The sequence below is a fragment of the Artemia sp. Qi Xiang Cuo genome, chromosome 19, assembly GCF_049724085.1.
Source record: "Artemia sp. Qi Xiang Cuo chromosome 19, ASM4972408v1, whole genome shotgun sequence".
NCBI classification, from domain to species: Eukaryota; Metazoa; Arthropoda; class Branchiopoda; order Anostraca; family Artemiidae; genus Artemia; species Artemia sp. Qi Xiang Cuo.
The window spans coordinates 15,762,447-15,786,743 of NC_142812.1; the positions used below are offsets into that span (position 1 = coordinate 15,762,447).

General features: G+C 34.8%; 1 protein-coding gene across 1 annotated transcript in view; it reads right to left on the reverse strand.

Annotated features, from left to right (window-relative positions):
* Nucleotides 1–24,297, reverse strand: part of LOC148940547 (mitochondrial intermediate peptidase) — a 122,069-nt gene that overhangs the window by 13,429 nt on the left and 84,343 nt on the right. The window contains exons 7-8 of the mRNA XM_089105697.1: nucleotides 18,418–18,545; nucleotides 10,659–11,114 (exon numbers count right to left, since the gene is read on the reverse strand). Of these exons, the coding sequence (XP_088961823.1) occupies nucleotides 10,659–11,114; nucleotides 18,418–18,545 (584 nt within the window). The remainder of the gene's footprint in view (nucleotides 1–10,658; nucleotides 11,115–18,417; nucleotides 18,546–24,297) is intronic.

A 24,297-nucleotide genomic window follows, 5' to 3' on the forward strand; every position in this document is an offset into this window, starting at 1 on the left:
AACTGACTTCAGTTTGTACAACTAAGACATCAGCATCATCCTGAGCATGTAGAACTTTGCATCCTGAGATCGCCAGCCTCTCAGTAAGTAGGTCGATGAAGCGTTGTTTATTCTTGGGATTTCTCAGAAATTCCTCCTTACTTTTGACGATCTTCATGTTAGGAGAGAACATCTTCCGCTGTGTGCAATTTTTAGTCGTCCGTGTATCAGTGTAAGAGTCAAAAACTACCGCTGCCCGGCCGAAATGTCTTGTGACATAATCTACGCAAGATCCTGTCACCTCAGAATATGTGGATCCGGCAGTCCATGGGATCTTATGGACTAGCCAGCCACCGTCCAAAACTCTCTGGGAGGATGGCAATGTCATTGGACCCTCAAGTCCCTCAATTTTTATCAGTGTATTTGTTAGAGAGGCTTTGTCGGCTGTCCTCATCACCTCGAGCGAGCTAAACAACGATGGTGGAAAAGTACAGAGCTCGAACGACAGAACCTCATTCAAGTCGGAACCATTGGTACTAGCCACTACAGCTAGATCTTGGAAAATTAGAGGTGTGTTGTCCATTCTCTCTCGTAATATATCACCACGGATGACTTCGCAGCCACAGTTACAACTTTCTCATGTCTCCCAAAAACATATTTGTTAATTTCGTTTGCTTCCATATCCTTCTAAATTGTTTTTCCCACAGATTTAGTATCGTCTGCGTTTACAGATGTTGAAGCGTGGACACCAGTAACCACGTTCAATTATCATTTGATAATTGTTGCCTTATGTCGGTAAATTGTTACCTTATGTTGACATTTTCACCCGTTGGTAGGGATCACAGATTTGTTCCTTAGTTTTGGGTCTATGAGCTTCTGGTAGAACAAGAAACCCTTAGGTTTCCATATCTCTAAATATTTCCTTATCCATATCCATGGTTTCCATTTCTTTGATACATACAATAAAAAAATAATATTGACTTCTCCTGGGTTTCCAGAGGATGTTGCCTTATGTCGGTAAATTGTTACCTTATGTTGACATTTTCACCCCTTGGTATGGATTACAGATTTGTTAGTTAGTTTTGGGTCTATGAGCTTTTGGTAGAACAAGAAACCCTTAGGTTTCCATATCTCTAAATATTTCCATATCCATATCCATGGTTTCCATTTCTTTGATATATACAATAAAAAAATAATATTGACTTCTCCTGGGTTTCCAGAGGATGTTGCCTTATGTCGGTAAATTGTTACCTTATGCTGACATTTTCACCCGTCGGTACGGATAACAGATTTGTTCCTTGGTTTTGGGTCTATGAGCTTTTGGTAGAACAAGAAACCCTTAGGTTTCCGTATCTCTAAATATTTCCATATCCATATCCATGGTTTCCATTTCTTTGATATATACAATAAAAAAATAATATTGACTTCTCCTGGGTTTCCAGAGGATGTTGCCTTATGTCGGTAGATTGTTACCTTATGTTGACATTTTCACCCCTTGGTACGGATCACAGATTTGTTCCTTAGTTTTGGGTCTATGAGCTTTTGGTAGAACAAGAAACCCTTAGGTTTCCATATCTCTAAATATTTCCATATCCATATCCATGGTTTCTATTTTTTTTATATATTCAATCCAAAAGTAATATTGACTTCTCCAGAGTTTCCAGAGGATGTTGCCTTATGTCGGTAAATTGTTACCTCATTTTGACATTTTCACCCCGTGGTACGGATCACAGATTTGTTCCTTAGTTTTGGGTCTAGGAGCTTTTGATAGAACAAGAAACCCTTAGGTTTCCATATCTCTAAATATTTCCATATCCATATCCATGGTTTCCATTTCTTTGATATATACAATAAAAAAAGAATATTGACTTCTCCTGCATTTCCAGAGGATGTTGCCTTATGTCGGTAGATTGTTACCTTATGTTGACATTTTCACCCCTTGGTACGGATCACAGATTTGTTCCTTGGTTTTGGGTCTACGAGCTTTTGATAGAACAAGAAACCCTTAGGTTTCCATTTCTCTAAATATTTCCATATCCATGGTTTCCATTTCTTTGATATATACAATAAAAAAATAATATTGACTTCTCCTGGATTTCCAGAGGATGTTGCCTTATGTCGGTAGATTGTTACCTTATGTTGACCGTTTCACCCGTTGGTACGGATCACAGATTTGTTCCTTAGTTTTGGGTCTATGAGCTTTTGGTAGAACAAGAAACCCTTAGGTTTCCATATCTCTAAATATTTCCATATCCATATCCATGGTTTCCATTTCTTTGATATATACAATAAAAAAATAATATTGACTTCTCCTGGGTTTCTAGAGGATGCTGCCTTATGTCGGTAAATTGTTACCTTATGTTGACATTTTCACCCCTTGGTACGGATCACAGATTTGTTCCTTGGTTTTGGGTCTACGAGCTTTTGGTAGAACAAGAAACCCTTAGGTTTCCATATCTCTAAATATTTCCATATCCATATCCATGGTTTCCATTTTTTTGATATATACAATCCAAAAATAATATTGACTTCTCCTGGGTTTCTAGAGGATGTTGCCTTATGTCGGTATATTGTTACCTTATGTTGACATTTTCACCCCTTGGTACGGATCACAGATTTGTTCCTTGGTTTTGGGTCTACGAGCTTTTGATAGAACAAGAAACCCTTAGGTTTCCATATCTCTAAATATTTCCATATCCATTTCTTTGATATATACAATAAAAAAATAATATTGACTTCTCCTGGATTTCTAGAGGATGTTGCCTTATGTCGGTAGATTGTTACCTTATGTTGACATTTTCACCCCTTGGTACGGATCACAGATTTGTTCCTTAGTTTTGGGTCTATGAGCTTTTGGTAGAACAAGAAACCCTTAGGTTTCCATATCTCTAAATATTTCCATATCCATATCCATGGTTTCCATTTCTTTGATATATACAATAAAAAAATAATATTGACTTCTACTGGATTTCCAGAGGATGTTGCCTTATGTCGGTAGATTTTTACCTTATGTTGACATTTTCACCCGTTGGTACGGATCACAGATTTGTTCCTTGGTTTTGGGTCTATGAGCTTTTGGTAGAACAAGAAACCCTTAGGTTTCCATATCTCTAAATATTTCCATATCCATATCCATGGTTTCCATTTCTTTTGAGAGAGAGAAGGATTTATTGAAAAAAAAACATATCAACAAAAAATTATTGCTGCCTCCCCTAAAAAGCAAAGCTTGTCCGTGGGGGAGGTAGATATATACAATATGATAATAATATACAATACTTTGATATATACAATAAAAAAATAATATTGACTTCTCCTGGATTTCCAGAGGACGTTGCCTTATGTCGGTAAATTGTTACCTTATGTTGACATTTTCACCCGTTGGTACGGATCACAGATTTGTTCCTTAGTTTTGGGTCTATGAGCTTTTGGTAGAACAAGAAACCCGTAGGTTTCCATATCTCTAAATATTTCCATATCCATATCCATGGTTTCCATTTTTTTTATATATTCAATACAAAAGTAATATTCACTTCTCCTGAGTTTCTAGAGGATGTTGCCTTATGTCGGTAAATTGTTACCTCATGTTGACATTTTCACCCCTTGGTACGGATCACAGATTTGTTCCTTAGTTTTGGGTCTATGAGCTTTTGGTAGATAACAAAACCCTTAGGTTTCCATATCTCTAAATATTTCCATATCCATATCCATGGTTTCTATTTCTTTGATATATACAATAAAAAAATAATATGGACTTCTCCTGGGTTTCCAGAGGATGTTGCCTTATGTCGGTAAATTGTTACCTTATGTTGACATTTTCACCCCTTGGTACGGATCACTGATTTGTTCCTTGGTTTTGGGTCTACGAGCTTTTGGTAGAACAAGAAACCCTTAGGTTTCCATATCTCTAAATATTTCCATATCCATATCCATGGTTTCCATTTCTTTGATATATACAATAAAAAAATAATATTGACTTCTCTTGGATTTCTAGAGGATGTTGCCTTATGTTGGTAAATTGTTACCTTATGTTGACATTTTCACCCCTTGGTAAGGATCACAGATTTGTTCCTTGGTTTTGGGTCTACGGGCTTTTGGTAGAACAAGAAACCCTTAGGTTTCCATATCTCTAAATATTTCCATATCCATATCCATGGTTTCTATTTCTTTGATATATTCAATCCAAAAGTAATATTGACTTCTCCTGGGTTTCTAGAGGATGTTGCCTTATGTCGGTAAATTGTTACCTTATGTTGACATTTTCACAACTTGGTACGGATCACAGATTGTTCCTTAGTTTTGGGTCTATGAGCTTTTGGTAGAACAAAAAACCCTTAGGTTTCCATATCTCTAAATATTTCCATTTCCATATCCATGGTTTCCATTTTTTTTATATATACAATCCAAAAATAATATTGACTTCTCCTGGGTTTCTAGAGGATGTTGCCTTATGTCGGTAAATTGTTACCTCATGTTGACATTTTCACCCCTTGGTACGGATCACAGATTTGTTCCTTAGTTTTGGGTCTATGAGCTTTTGGTAGAACAAGAAACCCGTAGGTTTCCATATCTCTAAATATTTCCATATCCATATCCATGGTTTCCATTTCTTTTATATATACAATCCAAAAATAATATTGACTTCTCCTGGGTTTCTAGAGGATGTTGCCTTATGTCGGTAAATTGTTACCTCATGTTGACATTTTCACCCCTTGGTACGGATCACAGATTTGTTCCTTAGTTTTGGGTCTATGAGCTTTTGGTAGAACAAGAAACCCTTAGGTTTCCATATCTCTAAATATTTCCTTATCCATATCCATGGTTTCCATTTCTTTGATATATACAATAAAAAAATAATATTGACTTCTCCTGGGTTTCCAGAGGATGTTGCCTTATGTCGGTAAATTGTTACCTTATGTTGACATTTTCACCCCTTGGTACGGATCACAGATTTGTTCCTTGGTTTTGGGTCTACGGGCTTTTGATAGAACAAGAAACCCTTAGGTTTCCATATCTCTAAATATTTCATTATCCATATCCACGGTTTCCATTTCTTTGATATATACAATACAAAAATAATATTGACTTCTCCTGGGTTTGCAGAGGATGTTGCCTTATGTCGGTAAATTGTTACCTTATGTTGACATTTTCACCCCTTGGTATGGATCACAGATTTGTTCCTTTGTTTTGGGTCTATGAGCTTTTGGTAGAACAAGAAACCCTTAGGTTTCCATATCTCTAAATATTTCCATATCCATGGTTTCCATTTCTTTGATATATACAATCCAAAAATAATATTGACTTCTCCAGGGTTTCTAGAGGATGTTGCCTTATGTCGGTAAATTGTTACCTTATGTTGACATTTTCACCCCTTGGTACGGATCACAGATTTGTTCCTTGGTTTTGGGTCTAAGAGCTTTTGATAGAACAAGAAACCCTTAGGTTTCCATATCTCTAAATATTTCCATATCCATGGTTTCCATTTCTTTGATATATACAATAAAAAAATAATATTGACTTCTCCTGGATTTCCAGAGGATGTTGCCTTATGTCGGTAGATTGTTACCTTATGTTGACATTTTCACCCCTTGGTACGGATCACAGATTTGTTCCTTAGTTTTGGGTCTATGAGCTTTTGGTAGAACAAGAAACCCTTAGGTTTCCATATCTCTAAATATTTCCATATCCATATCCATGGTTTCCATTTCTTTGATATATACAATAAAAAAATAATATTGACTTCTACTGGATTTCCAGAGGATGTTGCCTTATGTCGGTAGATGTTTACCTTATGTTGACATTTTCACCCGTCAATATTATTTTTCCATATCCATATCCATGGTTTCTATTTCTTTGATATATACAATAAAAAAATAATATTGACTTCTCCTGGGTTTCCAGAGGATGTTGCCTTATGTCGGTAAATTGTTACCTTATGTTGAAATTTTCACCCCTTGGTACGGATCACAGATTTGTTCCTTGGTTTTGGGTCTACGAGCTTTTGGTAGAACAAGAAACCCTTAGGTTTCCATATCTCTAAATATTTCCATATCCATATCCATGGTTTCCATTTCTTTGATATATACAATACAAAAATAATATTGACTTTTCTTGGGTTTCCAGAGGATGTTGCCTTATGTTGGTAAATTGTTACCTTATGTTGACATTTTCACCCCTTGGTAAGGATCACAGATTTGTTCCTTGGTTTTGGGTCTACGAGCTTTTGATAGAACAAGAAACCCTTAGGTTTCCATATCTCTAAATATTTCCATATCCATATCCATGGTTTCCATTTCTTTGATTTATACAATCCAAAAATACGAGTAATATTGACTTCTCCTGGGTTTCTAGAGGATGTTGCCTTATGTCGGTAAATTGTTACCTTATGTTGACATTTTCACCCCTTGGTACGGATCACAGATTTGTTCCTTAGTTTTGGGTCTATGAGCTTTTGGTAGAACAAGAAACCCTTAGGTTTCCATATCTCTAAATATTTCCATTTCCATATCCATGGTTTCCATTTCTTTGATATATACAATCCAAAAATAATATTGACTTCTCCTGGGTTTCTAGAGGATGTTGCCTTATGTCGGTAAATTGTTACCTTATGTTGACATTTTCACCCCTTGGTACGGATCACAGATTTGTTCCTTAGTTTTGGGTCTATGAGCTTTTGGTAGAACAAGAAACCCGTAGGTTTCCATATCTCTAAATATTTCCATATCCATATCCATGGTTTCCATTTCTTTTATATATACAATCCAAAAATAATATTGACTTCTCCTGGGTTTCAAGAGGATGTTGCCTTATGTCGGTAGATTGTTACCTTATGTTGACATTTTCACCCCTTGGTACGGATCACAGATTTGTTCCTTTTTTTTGGGTCTATGAGCTTTTGGTAGAACAAGAAACCCTTAGGTTTCCATATCTCTAAATATTTCCATATCCATATCCATGGTTTCCATTTCTTTGATATATACAATAAAAAAATAATATTGACTTCTCCTGGGTTTCCAGAGGATGTTGCCTTATGTCGGTAAATTGTTACCTTATGTTGACATTTTCACCCCTTGGTACGGATCACAGATTTGTTCCTTGGTTTTGGGTCTAAGGGCTTTTGGTAGAACAAGAAACCCTTAGGTTTCCATATCTCTAAATATTTCCATATCCATATCCACGGTTTCCATTTCTTTGATATATACAATACAAAAATAATATTGACTTCTCCTGGGTTTCCAGAGGATGTTGCCTTATGTCGGTAAATTGTTACCTTATGTTGACATTTTCACCCCTTGGTATGGATCACAGATTTGTTCCTTAGTTTTGGGTCTATGAGCTTTTGGTAGCACAAGAAACCCTTAGGTTTCCATATCTCTAAATATTTCCATATCCATCTCCACGGTTTCCATTTCTTTGATATATACAATAAAAAAATAATATTGACTTTTCCTGGGTTTGAAGAGGATGTTGCCTTATGTCGGTAAATTGTTACCTTATGTTGACATTTTCACCCCTTGGTACGGATCACAGATTTGTTCCTTTGTTTTGGGTCTAAGAGCTTTTGGTAGAACAAGAAACCCTTAGGTTTCCATATCTCTAAATATTTCCATATCCATATCCATGGTTTCCATTTCTAAGATATATACAATACAAAAATAATATTGACTTTTCCTGGGTTTGCAGAGGATGTTGCCTTATGTCGGTAAATTGTTACCTTATGTTGACATTTTCACCCCTTGGTAGGGATCACAGATTTGTTCCTTAGTTTTGGGTCTATGAGCTTTTGGTAGAACAAGAAACCCTTAGGTTTCCATATCTCTAAATATTTCCATATCCATATCCATGGTTTCCATTTCTTTGATATATACAATACAAAAATAATATTGACTTCTCCTGGGTTTCCAGAGGATGTTGCCTTATGTCGGTAAATTGTTACCTTATGTTGACATTTCACCCCTTGGTACGGATCAAAGATTTGTTCCTTAGTTTTGGGTCTATGAGCTTTTGGTAGAACAAGAAACCCTTAGGTTTCCATATCTCTAAATATTTCCATATCCATATCCATGGTTTCCATTTCTTTGATATATACAATACAAAAATAATATTGACTTCTCCTGGGTTTGCAGAGGATGTTGCCTTATGTCGGTAAATTGTTACCTTATGTTGACATTTTCACCCCTTGGTACGGATCACAGATTTATTCCTTGGTTTTGGGTCTATGAGCTTTTGGTAGAACAAAAAATCCTCAGAATTTAAACATACTTCCCTGGCTTCCATCGGCTATTATTTCTATGAATATCTTTAGCTGCCTGTGAATATGATAAAATCACTAGGATTCAATGAAACCAGTATGATGAATCTTTAGAAGTCTAACTTTCTGTGAAGAAATAGAAGAAAAATCTAAGGAAGAAAAACACAATTGGATACACATCTATAAGACGTACAGAAAACTAAACAAATTTACAATCTTTCTTAATCTCAATTGTGTCAAAATTATTCATAGTTCTCAAGCAATGCTCGCCAGAAATTTAAGAATGGAGTTAACCAGAAGTTTACTTCCAAAATCCAAATATTAGCATGTTAACTTTCGAAAGGTGAATAAATGTTAGGTATATAAAAGGTTATTTCATAATTTTCTTATAGTGGAATCTGTTTGGGCGGAGGGTGATCAACACAAAAAACACAAAACGTAAAAAGATTTCGCAGACAATTTAACTAACCTTTGGCTACATTACAAAAATGTTATTTTATATACAGAGGGAGATACGGAGGGAGGAATACGGAGGGAGAGTGAGGTGATTATGTTTTTATTATGTGAGAACTGGCCTTTGTGGTCAGAAGATATCGAGAAAATTTGTAGAATTTGGTATCTATCTTTTTTTTCCTGCTCTTTGACAGTTAGGATTTTTTTTCTGGCCAGCCCTATTATATTTGCTTATCTTTTTATGTGTGTTTATTGGCATCGAAAGTGCAAAATCAGCAAAATCAGAACCCCCCCCCCACCCTGAAATATTTGTCTGACTCGTAAAAACGTAACAAAAGTTGATATAAACAAATTTTGTATGCATTTTTTTAGGGTTTTTTGTGTACCCCCCCCCCACCCCAAAACAAAAAAAAATAAGTAAAACCCCCTCCTCTGTCACTAGTTTTAAATTTGAGGCACATCTTTTTTTTTAATCTGTAACAATTTAAAGTAAAGTTCAAACTTCTAGTGAAAATTCATAAAGTTTAACTTTAACTTTTGGGAATATCTTAATAACAGCATTGAAAATAATTTCTAAGACAAAATTGCCTTGTCCTAGCAAAAAAATCAGGAAATCAGAAAAAATATCAGCCAGTGAATAAATGAGTAGGCTAAATTATAAATATTTTGGGAAGATATGGAATACGGAGGGAGAGGAAGGTGATTATATTCCTATTATGCGAGAACTGGTCTTTGTGATCAGAGGATATCGAGAAAATTTGCAGAATTTGGTATCTATCTTTTTTTCCTGCTCTTTGACATTTTGGATTTTTTTTCTGGCCAGCCCTATTATATTTGCTTATCTTTTTATGTGTGTTTATTCGCCTCGAAAGTGCAAAATCAGCGCATTTTGGCTTGTGATAGACATCTTCAGAAATAAATCTTATGTTTGACAAAATTTTATCTCACATTTGACATCTCTGCAAAAACAGCCAACAAATAGCGTATGAATAAACGAATTGTCACCCTGTCACCCATGTTACATAAGTATCCCTGTGACCAATCACCTTCTCGAAGTAACTAATAATATTCATTGCTTTGCTGTCAGGCAGCTCATTTTTTTTAGCTAAACATATTTCAGCAATCATGAGACGCTATGTACGAGAAATAAATGTACTAAAATTTCAACTCAGTCAATAATACCAGGTAATCCCACCCAACAAATTAAACCAACTTTTTTTTTCACAGTCGAAAAAAGAGTTAGGGTAGTAATATGATCTTAGATATTTTTGTGTAAAAAAATTACACAACCCGGCAAATCTTTTTTGAAATCTTTGCCCACCCCCCACCCACCCAAACATTCTTACGTTCCCGTATTAATTGAAAGAATGCATAATTGGGCGTTAGGACTTGAGCTCTGGCAAAACGCGCATGCGCATTAGACTAGTTTTTATTACTCAGTAAATTGAGAGGACAATCTGTATTTAACATGAATTCTCCTTTGTCCTCTATTTAATTTTTTTCTTTTTTATTGAATAGTGTTACCCAAATAATGTCTTACACCACACTGCTTTTCCATTTACGAAAACTTAGCCAGAACAACGAGCTTAATTTAAATAAAGCAATGATAAAGAATAAAAAACAAATAACACATTAATTAATAAAAAAAATCCGGATTGTTTCGCTAATTAATGTGTTATTTGTTTTTTATTCTTTGTCACTGCTTTATTTAAATTAATCCCGTCTTTTTCGCTCAATTTTTCGCTTATGTTACCCTCTAACGATGACCTATGCACGTTTCGATGAATTGAAAACGCCATTATTATCACTCAAAAATAAAGTAAAAAAATTTCACTTTCAGTATTAGGTACATAAGGTAGTGCATAATATTGAAACGCCATTTGTTATTGTAAACGCCAATTAATATTGAAACGATAATATTGAAAATTTAAAACGCCATTATTATTACACAAAAATAAAGTCAAAAAATTTCACTTACAGTATTAGGTACATAAGGTAGTGTATAATATTCCTTTTGGACGTTAGCCAAGATCTCCGTCGTCGTAGCATTTAATGGATGTTTTCCATGATACGTTTGGTCTAGCGCTGCGTAGAACGTTTGCAGCTGCGTTTCTGAAGCCGTAAACGCATGCTTGGCTGCACATAGCGAATGGAGCGCCTTTTCAGGAAGGGGTTCCCCTGTTTTATAATGTTTCGCAAATTTTGATAAAACCCGAGGATCTGACGCAAAAAACTCCATCAAAACAGAGGGTACTTCAGCTAAATCCGTGGAGCAACGCGTTCCAGTTATGTGTTGATACGTAGTTCTTGCAAGCATTGAATGCATAGCATGGCCCATTTCATGAAAGAGATTTTCAACCATTGATGGAGTGAGTAGACTAGGTTTTCTCCATGAGGGTGCGGGCAAATTCAGCATCAAAACGACAACAGGATTCTAAAAAAAAAATATACAATATACTTCATAATTAAAATCTTTAATATATATAAAATTTACGACATATGTAATACACATAATTCATAAAGTATACATATATATTTATGTATATAGAAAAGTTTTCCACAAAAGAAATAAAAGATTTTTATGACATACGACCTTTATAACATCAGATTTTTATGCCATAAAGCCATAAAAGATTTATGGCTTTATGGCCATAACAAAGCCATAACAAAAGTTTTTTATGCCACAAAGCCATAAAAGATTGATGGCTTTATGGCCATAACAAAGCCATAACAAAAGATTTTTATGCCATAAAACCATAAAAGATTTATGGCTTTATGGCCATAACAAAGCCATATCCAAAGATTTTTATGAAATAAAGCCATATAAGATTTATGGCCATAACAAATCCATAACAAAAGATTTTTATGCCATTAAAGATTTATGGCTTTATGGCCATAACAAAGCCATAACAAAAGATTCCTATGCCATAAAGCCATAAAAGATTAATGGCTTTATGGCCATAACAAAGCCATAACAAAAGATTTTTATGCCACAAAACCATAAAAGATTTATGGCTTTATAGCCATAACAAAGCCATAACCAAAGATTTTCATGAAATAAAGCCATAAAAGATTTATGGCCTTATGGCCATAACAAAGCCATAACAAAAGATTTTTATGCCATAAAGCCATTAAATATTTATGGCTTTATGGCCATAAAAAAGCCATAACAAAAGATTTCTATGCCATAAAGCCATAAAAGATTAATGGCTTTATGGCCATAAAAAAGCCCTAACAAAAGATTTTTATGCCATAAAATATATAAAATGTCATAATGAAAAATGTCACACAAATAGGCAATGCATTTCATGATTTTACCACCTTGATATAATACCATGCTTGCAATGACATGCATTTTGATATTTGAAATTGAGCAGAAGAACACAATTCCATGCTAGTGAGCTCGTTAAAGAACATGCCTTGTTTTTTTAATTAAGAACAAATTAAGAACACAATTCCATGCTAGTGAGCTCGTTAAAGAACATGCCTTGTTTTTTTAAATAAGAACAAATTAAGAACACAATTCCATGCTAGTGAGCTCGTTAAAGAACATGCCTTGTTTTTTTAGACAAAAAACAGGTTTTTGTTTAGTAAACTGATGTATGAACCTTAACAGACAAAAACAGTGTATATATATCGAATTTTTCAAAGATGAATCCACAATTTTGAATACCCCTGAAGATTTCAAAATGTCACACAGGCAACATCATTCACGACTTTGCCACCTTCATCAAAGAGCTTTACGTCTCTGGAGTAGTACCATGCTTTCAAACAAAACTTTCAAGAATCTATGCCAAAAATCAATTTTCGTCTTTCGAAAACGAAAAATTTACATACAGTAAGCTATGTTTACATGTTTCATCTTTCATATGAAGCATATGTATATGTTTTATTTTTCGAAAGCTATCTTTATACAGCCTTTACACCAAAGATCAATGCCTTAAAATGTTTAGGGCGGGACCACGGATAACTTACCTGTTTTTTGACGAAAGTACCAAGGAAAGTGAAAATGAAATCTAATTCTTTAAATTCGTTAAGTTAAATTCGTTAAGTTGAATTCGTTGAGTAAAACAAGAAAAATTCAGAATTTCATTTTTTAATGAAAAAGACCTCGAAATACAGTTATGCATTTTTTGGAACTATTGATCACCAAAAAAAAAGAAACACTGGCGAAAAATCCGCAAAAAATGAGCCAAAACCAAATGTACCAAAAAGTCTTCGGGAATCAACATATTGCTGACGTTTGAATTTTTTATGGATAAAAAGCAGTGTAAAATTTAACTAATTAGTTTTTCTAATTTATTTTGACGGCCCAACGTGGCAACATTGCAAAAATATGATACATCACTAAAAACCTCAACACGACAAAAAACTATAAAATATCGTGAAAATGTCGGTTTTCAGGTATAAATAGACCATCGATGGTTCTAGGGGGCGAAAATATTTTTGTTGAACTTGGTATTTTGAAGTTCCAAGCGGTTTTCGCTTGGTACAAAACAGAGTAATAAACCATAAATCTAAAGGAAATGCACATTAAAATTCATGCATTGGCTCTAAACGAAACTAGGGCAAATTGTTAACTAGTTTGAAAGAGTCACTTTATAATTCTCCCCCTCATCAATAATTGCTCCATTTTCAGAATAAAATTTGTCAATTAAAAACAAAAGCGGATCTAGAGCAAAATCTTGGGGGGGGGGGAAATGCGACAAGGCCGCCAATGAGCAAAATGTTGGGGGGGGGGATGTGACAAAGGTGCCAATAATTTACCAAATTGACAAATTTATTCAAAAAAAAGAATAAAAAACGAAAAAAAAGCACGATAAGAGGGCGCCAGAAAAAATCTAGGAGGACCCGGTGTCTCACCCCGCCCCGCCACAACTAACAACAAAAGAGTTCATTTTTGTTGACAAAAACATTTTTCCAAGTTTTGTACAGAAAATTTAGATTTGGTCGTATGAGTAAAGGTTTACAATTGTAAAGATTTATTGAGAGACTTATGTTATTAAATTAAGGCTGAACTTACGCCTGTGCCTAAGCTACGTTACAAACCGTGTCCTGCGTTACGCCTGCATACACATTAAAATTCATACATTGACTCTAGACGAGATAAGCGAAAATTACTGTTTAATTTGGACAAGGACCCTTACTTGTTTCCCGTCATCAATAGTTCCAGCATTTTCAGAATATTTTTTTTGCTTAAAAGCAATTAAGAGCAAGAAAATCCATTTTCGATAACAAAAACTATTGGTAAAGTTGTTTTTTTGTAAAACTTAGGTCTGGTGATATGACCAGACCTATCCTTTTCATTTGTGTAACAAGACCTTTCCAGTTGTGTAACAAGTGATGATAGTGAAGAAAAGGGGGGAGGGTAAGAATTAATAAGAATATCAGCATTGAGCTAAAATAAGGTCAATTGGCTTGATAATATTTTAAAAATAATCCTTTATTGAGAAACTTTATTCTTTAAATAAAGCCAGAACTTACACCTGCAATAAAGCCAGAACTTACACCTGCACCCAAACCACACAATTCAAATACCAAATACAGTTTCTAAAAACATTTGTTTTTCTAATTTCAAAACTGACAATCCTCAAAAAATAGAGAAATGAAGAGATACAATTATGCATCTCTGGATATAATTACGCAAATTTTCATGTGCCTAATAGCTTTTAATAAGCTATTTTAAAACTAATACATTTTGCATTTTCAAGATCAGCATGAATAATAGATTTTGTAGTTGCATTTGGTAAACCGAAATTTCTTTAGAGTTTTCAAATCTATTGACAAGCTTTGTTCATTACTTACAGCTTGTTACTACGAGTTATTCAATCCAGGGCTTTCTTAAACGTGAAAGAGAGCTACTAGCCCCATCTTAAATTCTGTTTTTTGTTTGTTTTTGCAATCAAGTCGACTATTCGCAAAGCAATGCTTCGAGAATCCCGCTCATCCCAAAAAAAATATATCACTCGAATATTCATAAGGAGGGAGGAGGGGGTGCACTTGTCACCCCAACCTCCATAGAGATCCTGATGACAATCATGATGCCCTGCTCACACTTTTCTACCTCTGTGTCGAAAGTCATGTGAAAGTAATCTTTCATGCTACATATAAAAGGATTGTAGCAATGCAAGGGGCTCTATCACCTCCCCATACGAATATTAAGGTCTTAGACCAAAAGTATCCTCAGGATTCAACAGGGATTTTCAGCACCCCTATTTAACCCATTCAGCACCCCTATTTTTAGCACCCCTTATGCTAAAATTTCATTTTATACAACAAAATGGATGCAAATGGAATTTCGTTTCGGCAGAACCTTTTATGGTAATCAATAAGATCGGTAAAATGTAGATATTTTCGAAGACACCACACTGCCTTTCCGTGACGATAAATAACAGTTCAAATAGGGATAAATCCTTTTAATAGACACTAGACTGCTGATAACGGTCACTGTATATATGATGAAAATATCCAGTACTTTTTGATTGTTATTTTCATTGTCTAATACAATGATTTATCCCTCTTTGAATTGTTATTTAAGATCAGCAGAACGCTAAATTTCTTTCTGATGAGCCGTCTTTTGATAATCTAGAACTATGAGTTAAATCCTTAAAAAAATTGAGAAATTAGATACATATATTTTCTAAAAATTATGCAGGATCTTGCAAATTAGCAATCTGCGTGTAATTTTCAACTATCGTTTAGTTTTTTTTTTTTATTATTATTTCAGATTTCACCTGTAAGTTTCTTTTTCATTTCTGCAGAAATATTGGCGATATTTCCTCAATTTTCCATAGCCAAATACAAGAGACTTTCTAAGTCATCCGTATCCAAAACCACTACAATCATGTCCAAAATCATATTTTCCGAGAGAAAAGAGGAGATGGCTAGGACACGTTCTGCGGATGAAGGACTACCAAAGATTGTCCTTATCGGCCAACTGTCTAGGGACAAAGAAAAAGCGGTTTGCCACCAAATAGGATGGGAAGATGTCGCAAGGAAAGATTTAAAGTAAATGGGAACTTCTTGGGAGGGGTAGAGAGGGAAACTTTGGATAGATTGGGATAGAGGACGATTGTGCGTAGATGTGCTGGCCTCAGCCGGCTTAGTGCTGCAGTGAGTTGTTAGTAGTAGTAGTTAAAGTTGTTACTTAACCTTCTTCCTTGAAAATTTTCCACGGCTGAAAATTTTCTCTAACTTCGTTAAAACGCAAAAATAATTATTACAGTTGCATGGAACGCTTCAGATTGACATTAAAGAGGTTATTGGAAAGGGGCGAACGTAAAATTCTTACATTGAACGATATGGATACAGAAGTTCAATGCATCTGTTCGTAGATCCCTCATTTTTGAATTTAAAAATAAAATCCATGACCAAATAGAAGAGACTTCCAAAGTAACTCGTATGATAAATCGCAAAAGTCATGTCTAAAATCATGCTTTTTCGGTTCTCTCTCTTTGAAAGTTTCATTTAGCATTTTTCCTAGTCTCCTACCCAAGGCCGTATCCAGGGGAGGGATGTAGGGGGTTAACCCCCTCCAGAAATTTTTGTCCGACTCGTAAAAACGTAACAAAAAGTAATATCAACAAATTTTTGATGCACTAAAAATTATATCCCCCCCCTGCTAAAAAAAATTCCTGGATACGGCCCTGCTCCAACCGTAATTGGAAAGTTTCTTTAACTTCATTAAAACCTAAAAATAATCATTTGATTTCATATTAGACTTTTAAGGGAACGGTTCAAAACCAAAACAAAAGGCTATTATAATGACGAGAACGCAAGCATCTTGTCTTGAACGTTCACGACACAAACAGTCATACACCTGCTCCTACCGATATCAATTTTAGTTTCAGAACAAAATATATAAATAATGATTTATCCCACTTTCAAAGAAGAAACGCTAAAAAATGACATTAAATATTGACGTAAATATTGTAAATATTGACATTAAATATGACGTAAATGACGTGAAAAAATGACGTAAATATTCTAACATTCAGAATAAAAAGTCCATGAACTGGCTCCTGAAGGTAAAAATGGCACCATACCCCCTTCGTCCCCAAAAATTAATATAGTAAAGGAAATTAATCAAAATAAATTGTTTAAAACCAACAAGTTGCCACGTTAAAAAGCAAGAGGGTCGTTTAGCTCCTCGGGAGTCTTTTAGTCTTTCCGAGAAACATTACTCTTTCGCAAAAACAAAAACACTATGTTTCATTCTACATAATTGAGGCTGAGACAAGTCATATAACAGATCAGAGTTTTTATGCTACTTTTTATTTAGATATACTCATAAAAATACTTTTTGACATTTTAAAACAAGCATTTTAATACTTTTAAAGCATTTTTGCATTTAAACTTTTCTATTTTGTTTGAATGATTTTTTCAGCAAGTAAGATTAATATCTATTTGATGTTAATAAACCAAGAAATGTTTTTTTTATTCTTAAAATTTAGGCTACAGAAATATTTTTTGTTTTATTTTACAATGTACTCAACAGGAACGTGCTCAATACAAATGGGGGTATTTTGACAGTCTTGGTTAAAACCCTTAATAATAAAATAAGTGTTATAATCGATTATATAAGTGAATAAGTGTTATATACCTATGTGTTAAATACCTATGCAGGAGGAGGGGAATCGATCCAGCCCTTCCCAACTACATATCAAAATTTTTACAATTGCTTATTCTACTTGCAGCAGATATTTCGTAAAGCATGCTGTTGGAACCCTTGGTCCCAGTTTTGTCAGATAAATGTCCCTCCCAGGTTCATTTCTTTGGGCCCCTTAATTATTTTCCTTCCTTAAGTAATAAATATTAATTTTCCAATTATTTTTGGACGTCATTTTGGGTCCTTTTAACTGCGTACGTGTTTAATAGACCACGAGGGAGACATTGCACAGTTAGGGAGATTGGCCAGTAGAGTAGTAAGTTCAAGGATTGGCTGGAAAGATTCTTCACCATCCCTAATAACACCCACCCCGTGCTGTGGCTAGCGGGCTGAGAGGAAAAGTCCATTTTTAGTTCAGTTCATTTTATACCGCGTGTTTGTCAATACAGCAAGAATTTTCTATGTACCTTTTTTAACTTTTCAGCTTAGGTCGAAACTAAAGGGTTAATTGGAAAATCTTATCGGTAAACTTTGGCTTTAAATGTGGCCATAGACCATCTGATCACGTTAGTATACAGAACCATTGGATTATCCACGAAAATCCCATTAATTTGAGGCCAGCGAGGGATTTCCCCCTCCAGTAAGTGGCATAGCAACTCTTTGCGCCATTTTTGCCTTTAAAAGTGGTGACCCCGCACAATAAACCTCCAATACATGCTGATGCAGAAATAAACATCCCACGAGTAGCTCTGGCGTTCCGTGAAATGCAAAATTACAGTAATAATTCTTAGTACATTTATATCAATTCTTTTTTTGGACCTGTTTAAAAAAAATATTTACAAGAAAAATTAAATAAGTGTTATATAATTGATTATAATCAAATAAGTGTTAAAATGATCATTCATACTAAGTGTTACAACAAAAAACCAAACACCTAAAACTACAAATTAGACATATTTTTCAATAAAAACAAATAACTCAGTTTCCATAATACAGTACTTAGAATATTTTCTTAGAGCACATTTGGTAATTTTTTTACTACAAAAACAACACAAACATTACTAAATACCACTAATCAGCCTAAACATTACTAAACATGAAACAAAATTAGAAATTAAATCAAACATACTTGATAACTTCCATCACTCAGCGTTCGTCCCCCAACAATTGTAAAATGACAGTCTTGATGTGGCTTTCCATGTCGTTCGAAAAAGTCACAGTAAATATAGCCAAGTAAACCTTCTTGTGCGTGCACAACTAAGAGAGAATAATTAAAATAACGTCAAAATCACAGTAAATGTCACAAACAAACCTCGCAAAGATCATAGTAAATAGAGCCAAGGAAGCCGTCTCGTGCGTGTACAACTAAGAAAGTATTATGAACACAAAATAAAACGTCAAAAGTCACAGAAATATAGCCAATTAAGCCATCTTGTGCGTGCACAACTAAGAGAGAATAATTAATATAACGTCAAAATCACAGTAAACGTCACAAACAAACCTCGCAAAGATCATAGTAAATAGAGCCAAGGAAGCCGTCTCGTGCGTGTACAACTAAGAAAGAATGATGAACACAAAATAAAACGTCAAAAGTCACAGAAATATAGCCAATTAAGCCTTCTTGTGCGTGCACAACTAAGAGAGAATAATTAATATAACGTCAAAATCACAGTAAACGTCACAAACAAACCTCGCAAAGATCATAGTAAATAGAGCCAAGGAAGCCGTCTCGTGCGTGTACAACTAAGAAAGAATGATGAACACAGAATAAAACGTCAAAGGTCACAGTAAATATAGCCAATTAAGCCTTCTTCTGCGTGTATAACTAAGAGAGGATAATTAATATAACGTCAAACATCACAATAAACGTCAGAAACAAACGTCACAAAAGTCACTGTAAATACATCGTTCTTGTAAGCCTTCTTGGGCGTATACAGACAAGATAGAATCATCAGCATAAAAACAAACGTCACATACAAACGTCACAAAAGGCACAGTAGCTATAGCAAGGAAAGCTTTCTTGGTTCTTTAAAGCTAAGATAGAATAACTAAAATAAAATCAAACGTCACAGTAAAGGTCACGAGAAATATAGCCAAGCAAACCTTCTTGTGTGTCTACAACTAATAGACTATAATTAACATAAAATCAAACCTCCCAAACAAACGTCACGAAAGTCACAGTAAGTATAACCAAGTAAGCCTTCTTGAGCACTTACAACTAAGAGAAAAGAATTAGCATAAAATCATACTAATTGAGTCAGGTCTACTCAAATACCTTACATAGATTAGCGTTTAAAGGTCAAAATAAGATACCCAATGAAGGATACATTCCTTGTTGGGTGGAATATATAAAAGCAATAAAAATAGTGATATTTATGTCAGACCTGGTCTATTCAAAGACCTTATATTGACTAGAGATCAAAGGTGGAAAAATCAAGCAGTTCAACTCAATAGACATTGCAATTCACATAAATGCAATATATATATATGATGGCAATAAAAATAGCAATCTTTGTGTGTTGTACATCAGAATGTCATATATCCCCTACTGCATCAGGTGTGTCCAATCTTTTTTTTTAAGGAAAGGACATTGTCATTAGTGTGAACTGTTTCGCGCACCACATAATTGAATTTTGTATGTATCAAACAGGTTAGATAAGGCAATTAATTTATGCATAAAATAGCTAAGATATTGATTTTATTTTCATTCGAATATTATTCCTAAATTAGGTGAGTTATTTTAAAGGTTAAATTAAATAAATAGCCTATGTATTTTTCGTGCAAACTCTAGTTCTAAAATCTAAATTGAAAAATATAAGTGTTATTAACCATTTTAAGCTTGATATAAATTTTTTGTTTAAAATCTAAATGAAATTTCTATATTAAAATAATTGATCTTTTAGCTATCAATGAGCCTGCTTCTAGCACTGCTTCTCATGAACAAGGCGCCCAATGTCTGATTTGATTGATGTTGTGGCAACTCGAAGGGAGCTCTCATGACGACTGTCGGTGATTCACATTCTCGTAGCGCAATTCATACGTTTCATACTGGTCAAAAGTGCTAGTCGATTAATACCCGGGTAATAAACAGGATATGTGAACAGAGAAAATTTTTGGAAGCATTAATTCAAAATCCAAATTGATCAAGTCCATTAAAAAAAAAAAATTTTTTTCATAAAACTCCTTCATTGGCCATTGCTTTGGATGTAGTCTAGCCTAAACTGATTTTTATTCACCCTGTTCAATGAATTTCCAAGATAGAAAATCCCTGGGAGGCAGATTTTTATTGAGACTTCGTATCAGACATGAGTTTTAAGTCACCAGACTTGAGAATTTTGCAGAGTTCAGTAGAATCCCATCCTAAATTTTGGTGCAAATTAAGTGGCTTCTTCTTTGATAAACATAGTCCTAAACACGCACCATCTTTTAAAATAAATTTGACATTTTTGGCTAAGAAAAAATCTTATTGGTTGGAAACACTGCATACATGTCAGATACCATGGCTTAACAACACCAACTATTTTAAATCAGCGGTTACATCACTTCAGTTACAACTGGTATTTTTCTGTGGGAAAGACACCGCGATAGAACTGCAGTAAGGGGACAATATCAAACCTGTTCTTTAAGTCTCAAAGTTACAAGAAGTGTTTGACACCGTAGCAGAGAGAGCAAAACGGGCAACACGTTACTAGTCCCCGAAGCCGCGCCACGCCGACATGACGGCGGCGAATGCGTGATTTAGTATCGGCGGCGGCGCGGCGGCAGGCGCGCCGAAATTTTTTTGGCGGCGCGCCGCGGATTTTAGACCGGCGGCGCGCCACGGCGCGCCAATTTTTCTGATTAAAAATAATAATAAAATTCCACTTCACCAAGCACGTTCAACCTTGATTTTAGTAAGGATTTTTAAATGGTTGGCTAAAAACATACAGGAACAACCTGACTTACTTGACTTACTTACTTGTTGGGTTTATGTTTAACATCGCATTGTTCCTATAAAATCCCGTCTTTAGTCATTTCCTTCTTGTTAATTATTTGGGCTAATGTGTGTATAACTTTCAAAGTTTGAAGTTCAAACATCTCCTGTTCATCAAATACATACGAAAAGGAAGTGAAAAAACAAAACAAATAACAACATCGAAAAGACACTGCATACATGTCAGATACCATGGCTTAACAACACCAACTATTTTAAATCAGCGGTTACATCACTTCAGTTACAACTGATGTAACAAAAGTGAGTTTGTTTGCTCCCCCTGGATCATTGATCTATTTGCAATCACTATCAGTCCTGTCGTGCTAAAAAGCCGTTTAGCTGGGGCAAATGTGGCCGGTATAGCCAGAACTTGACGAGGGTAAACTGCCATTTGCGGGATCTAATGCTAGTATTGCACCTTGGGGTCCCACAAAGTGCCGCAAATGGGCTTCTTCTTTGTATTTGCTGAAATAAGTCTTTTTATAAGGGACAACAAACCCGCACCTTTCCCATAGGGCTCCTGTGCCCTACAATACAGGAAGAACTAAACTGCATCTTTACCCTCTTTTCTTATCAACTCGGAATAACCCTCAAAAATTCTTTTCTAAAATAAGTGGTCAAGTTATAACGTTTCAAGTCAAAGTTTAAGGCTACTTCAACTTCAGTGTGCTCTGCTAACTGTGCAAAAAAAAATAATTGATTTCTATAGATATGTTTCTATACTAGCTCTAGATAATCTACCAAGCGGGAAACTACCATAAATCAGCATCGATAAATAAATGAAACCCGAAACGAACAGAAATTACAATAAATAACCGAGTCAAACACAAAACGAGCAGAAATTAACATGAGTTGGGCTCAAAACCCCTATGCCTACCCAAAGCAGAGCATGGTTTTCACTTTACTGAAAAAATATAAATGTTTTTACTTTAATAACTTTAATAAATCAAATATTATTAACACATTGATTACTAAATATTAGTGTATATATATTGAACTGACAATGCATATTCATTTGTATTTTTTTCTGTAAAGCGCAATTTATGCTCTGGCCTCGGGAAGGAATAAGGGTTTTGAACCCAGCTTATGTTAATTTCGGCCCGTTTTTAGTTTGACGCGGTTATTTATTGTAATTTCTGTTTGTTTTGGGGTTCTTTTATTTATCGATGCTGATTTGTTGTAGTTTCAAGCTTGGTAGATATTTTGATTTTAATTTTGCTAATTTTTTTTTTAATGGAGTTCTTTACTTTTCTTTGAAAAAATTACTTTGCGGAAACAGCTTTTTAATTAATTTTTGTTCGTTTTATATTGACATAGTCTTTTCAGGGAAAAAGAAAATAATACTTTGAATTTTTCGTTTTTTTAAGAATTTATAGTTCGGCCTGCTATTTGTAGGCTGAAAAAAAAAATTTTCAGCAACATTTAAAAACATAGACTCTTTTAAAAATCTGGACACAAATAGTAGTGTTTAATTTAGTTTCATACCTCCTGTAGTTGACCTGAAATGGAAAACTTGATAACATTCGCAAAAAAATTTATTTACTTTCTTTGATAGCTTGGATACACTTACGCTATTTTGATTTGGTCAAATTTCAATAGCAGAAGAAACTCCAAAAGTTGGAACATAATACCCTCAGTTGTTCTTGGAATACTGCTGAGATGCCTTATGGGGAATTAGCATCAACACAGTGCATTTTGATTTAATCTTAAGGCAACATTTACTTTTTAAACATAAAGGAAAATGGGAGGGTGGGCGTGGGAGGGGGATTAGTTTCCCTCCAATCATTTTCGACTATTAAAAAGGACATCAGCCCTTTCTATTTTTAATCGAAGGAGCCCTTTTCGAAGTTCCTACGACAACTCCTTCGATACGAAGTGCCCTGGTCTAAACAACAACAACAACAACAAAATGATACATTATACCCAAATCGATCTCTACTAAAAAAATGTCAAGCCTTCCAATCACTTTCGATTATTAGAAAGGGCACTAGGCTTTTCAATTTCCAATCAAATGATCCCTTTTTGAGTTTCCACGGCAACGCTTTCTATAAACACCGTATATGCCCCCAGGGCATAAATTAAAACCTTTACCCTAAGGACTGAGAGGGTGGTTGTCATCGTCTAAGACCTAATTTCCAGAACTTTCAACTACGTGAAACAAAATGGCTATCTCAAAATTTTGATTGGACGTGTTTCCGGAAATGATGGGCATGGAAGGGGTGTTATTTGCCTTCCAATCATTTTTGACTATGAAAAATAACACAAGCCAGTCCGGTTTCTAATTAAATGAGCCTATTTTGAAGTTTCTACGTCAACTTCTTCGATATGAATTGCCTTGGTGTAAAGGAAAAAACAATAAATAATATATTGTGCCAACATCGTTGTTAAATACCCCCAGGGCATAACTACAAAACCCTTGCCCTAAGGGTTGTGGGGGAGTAACCTCCTCAAAAAACATATATTCTCTTTGGAAATCAGTTACTCTGAACAAAATGGCTATCTTAAAATTTTGATTAGATGTGTTTGGGGAAATGGTGGGAATGGAAGGGGTGTTAGATGCCTTCCAATCACTTTCGACTATTAAAAACGGCACTAGCTATTCCAATTTCCAATCGAATGAGCCCTTTTCGAAGTTTCTACGACAACTCCTTCGATACGAATTGCCCTGGTATGGGAAAAAAAAATAATACATTGTGCCAACATTGTTCTTTACTTAGGCAGCTTATTTGCACAATCGATTTCTCAAATGGATAAATGGTATATGCAATCAGTGAGTTGTTTCCAGACAACTTTTTTTTAAAGCATTCCAGGAATATGCATAACACAGTGATTTGAGATGCTTGTTGGACAGACACATTTTTTTGACGACTAATGAAACTTGTTTCGATCTCCAAAAAATTGTAATGACTAAAACCGGGCAGGTATCATTTTTCTATCTCCGATATGTGAATAAAACATACCTAATATAAACTAAACTCCAACTGTGAAATTATATTGAGGTAGCCGAGACTAAAAGTCAGTGAATCTTTTGTACCC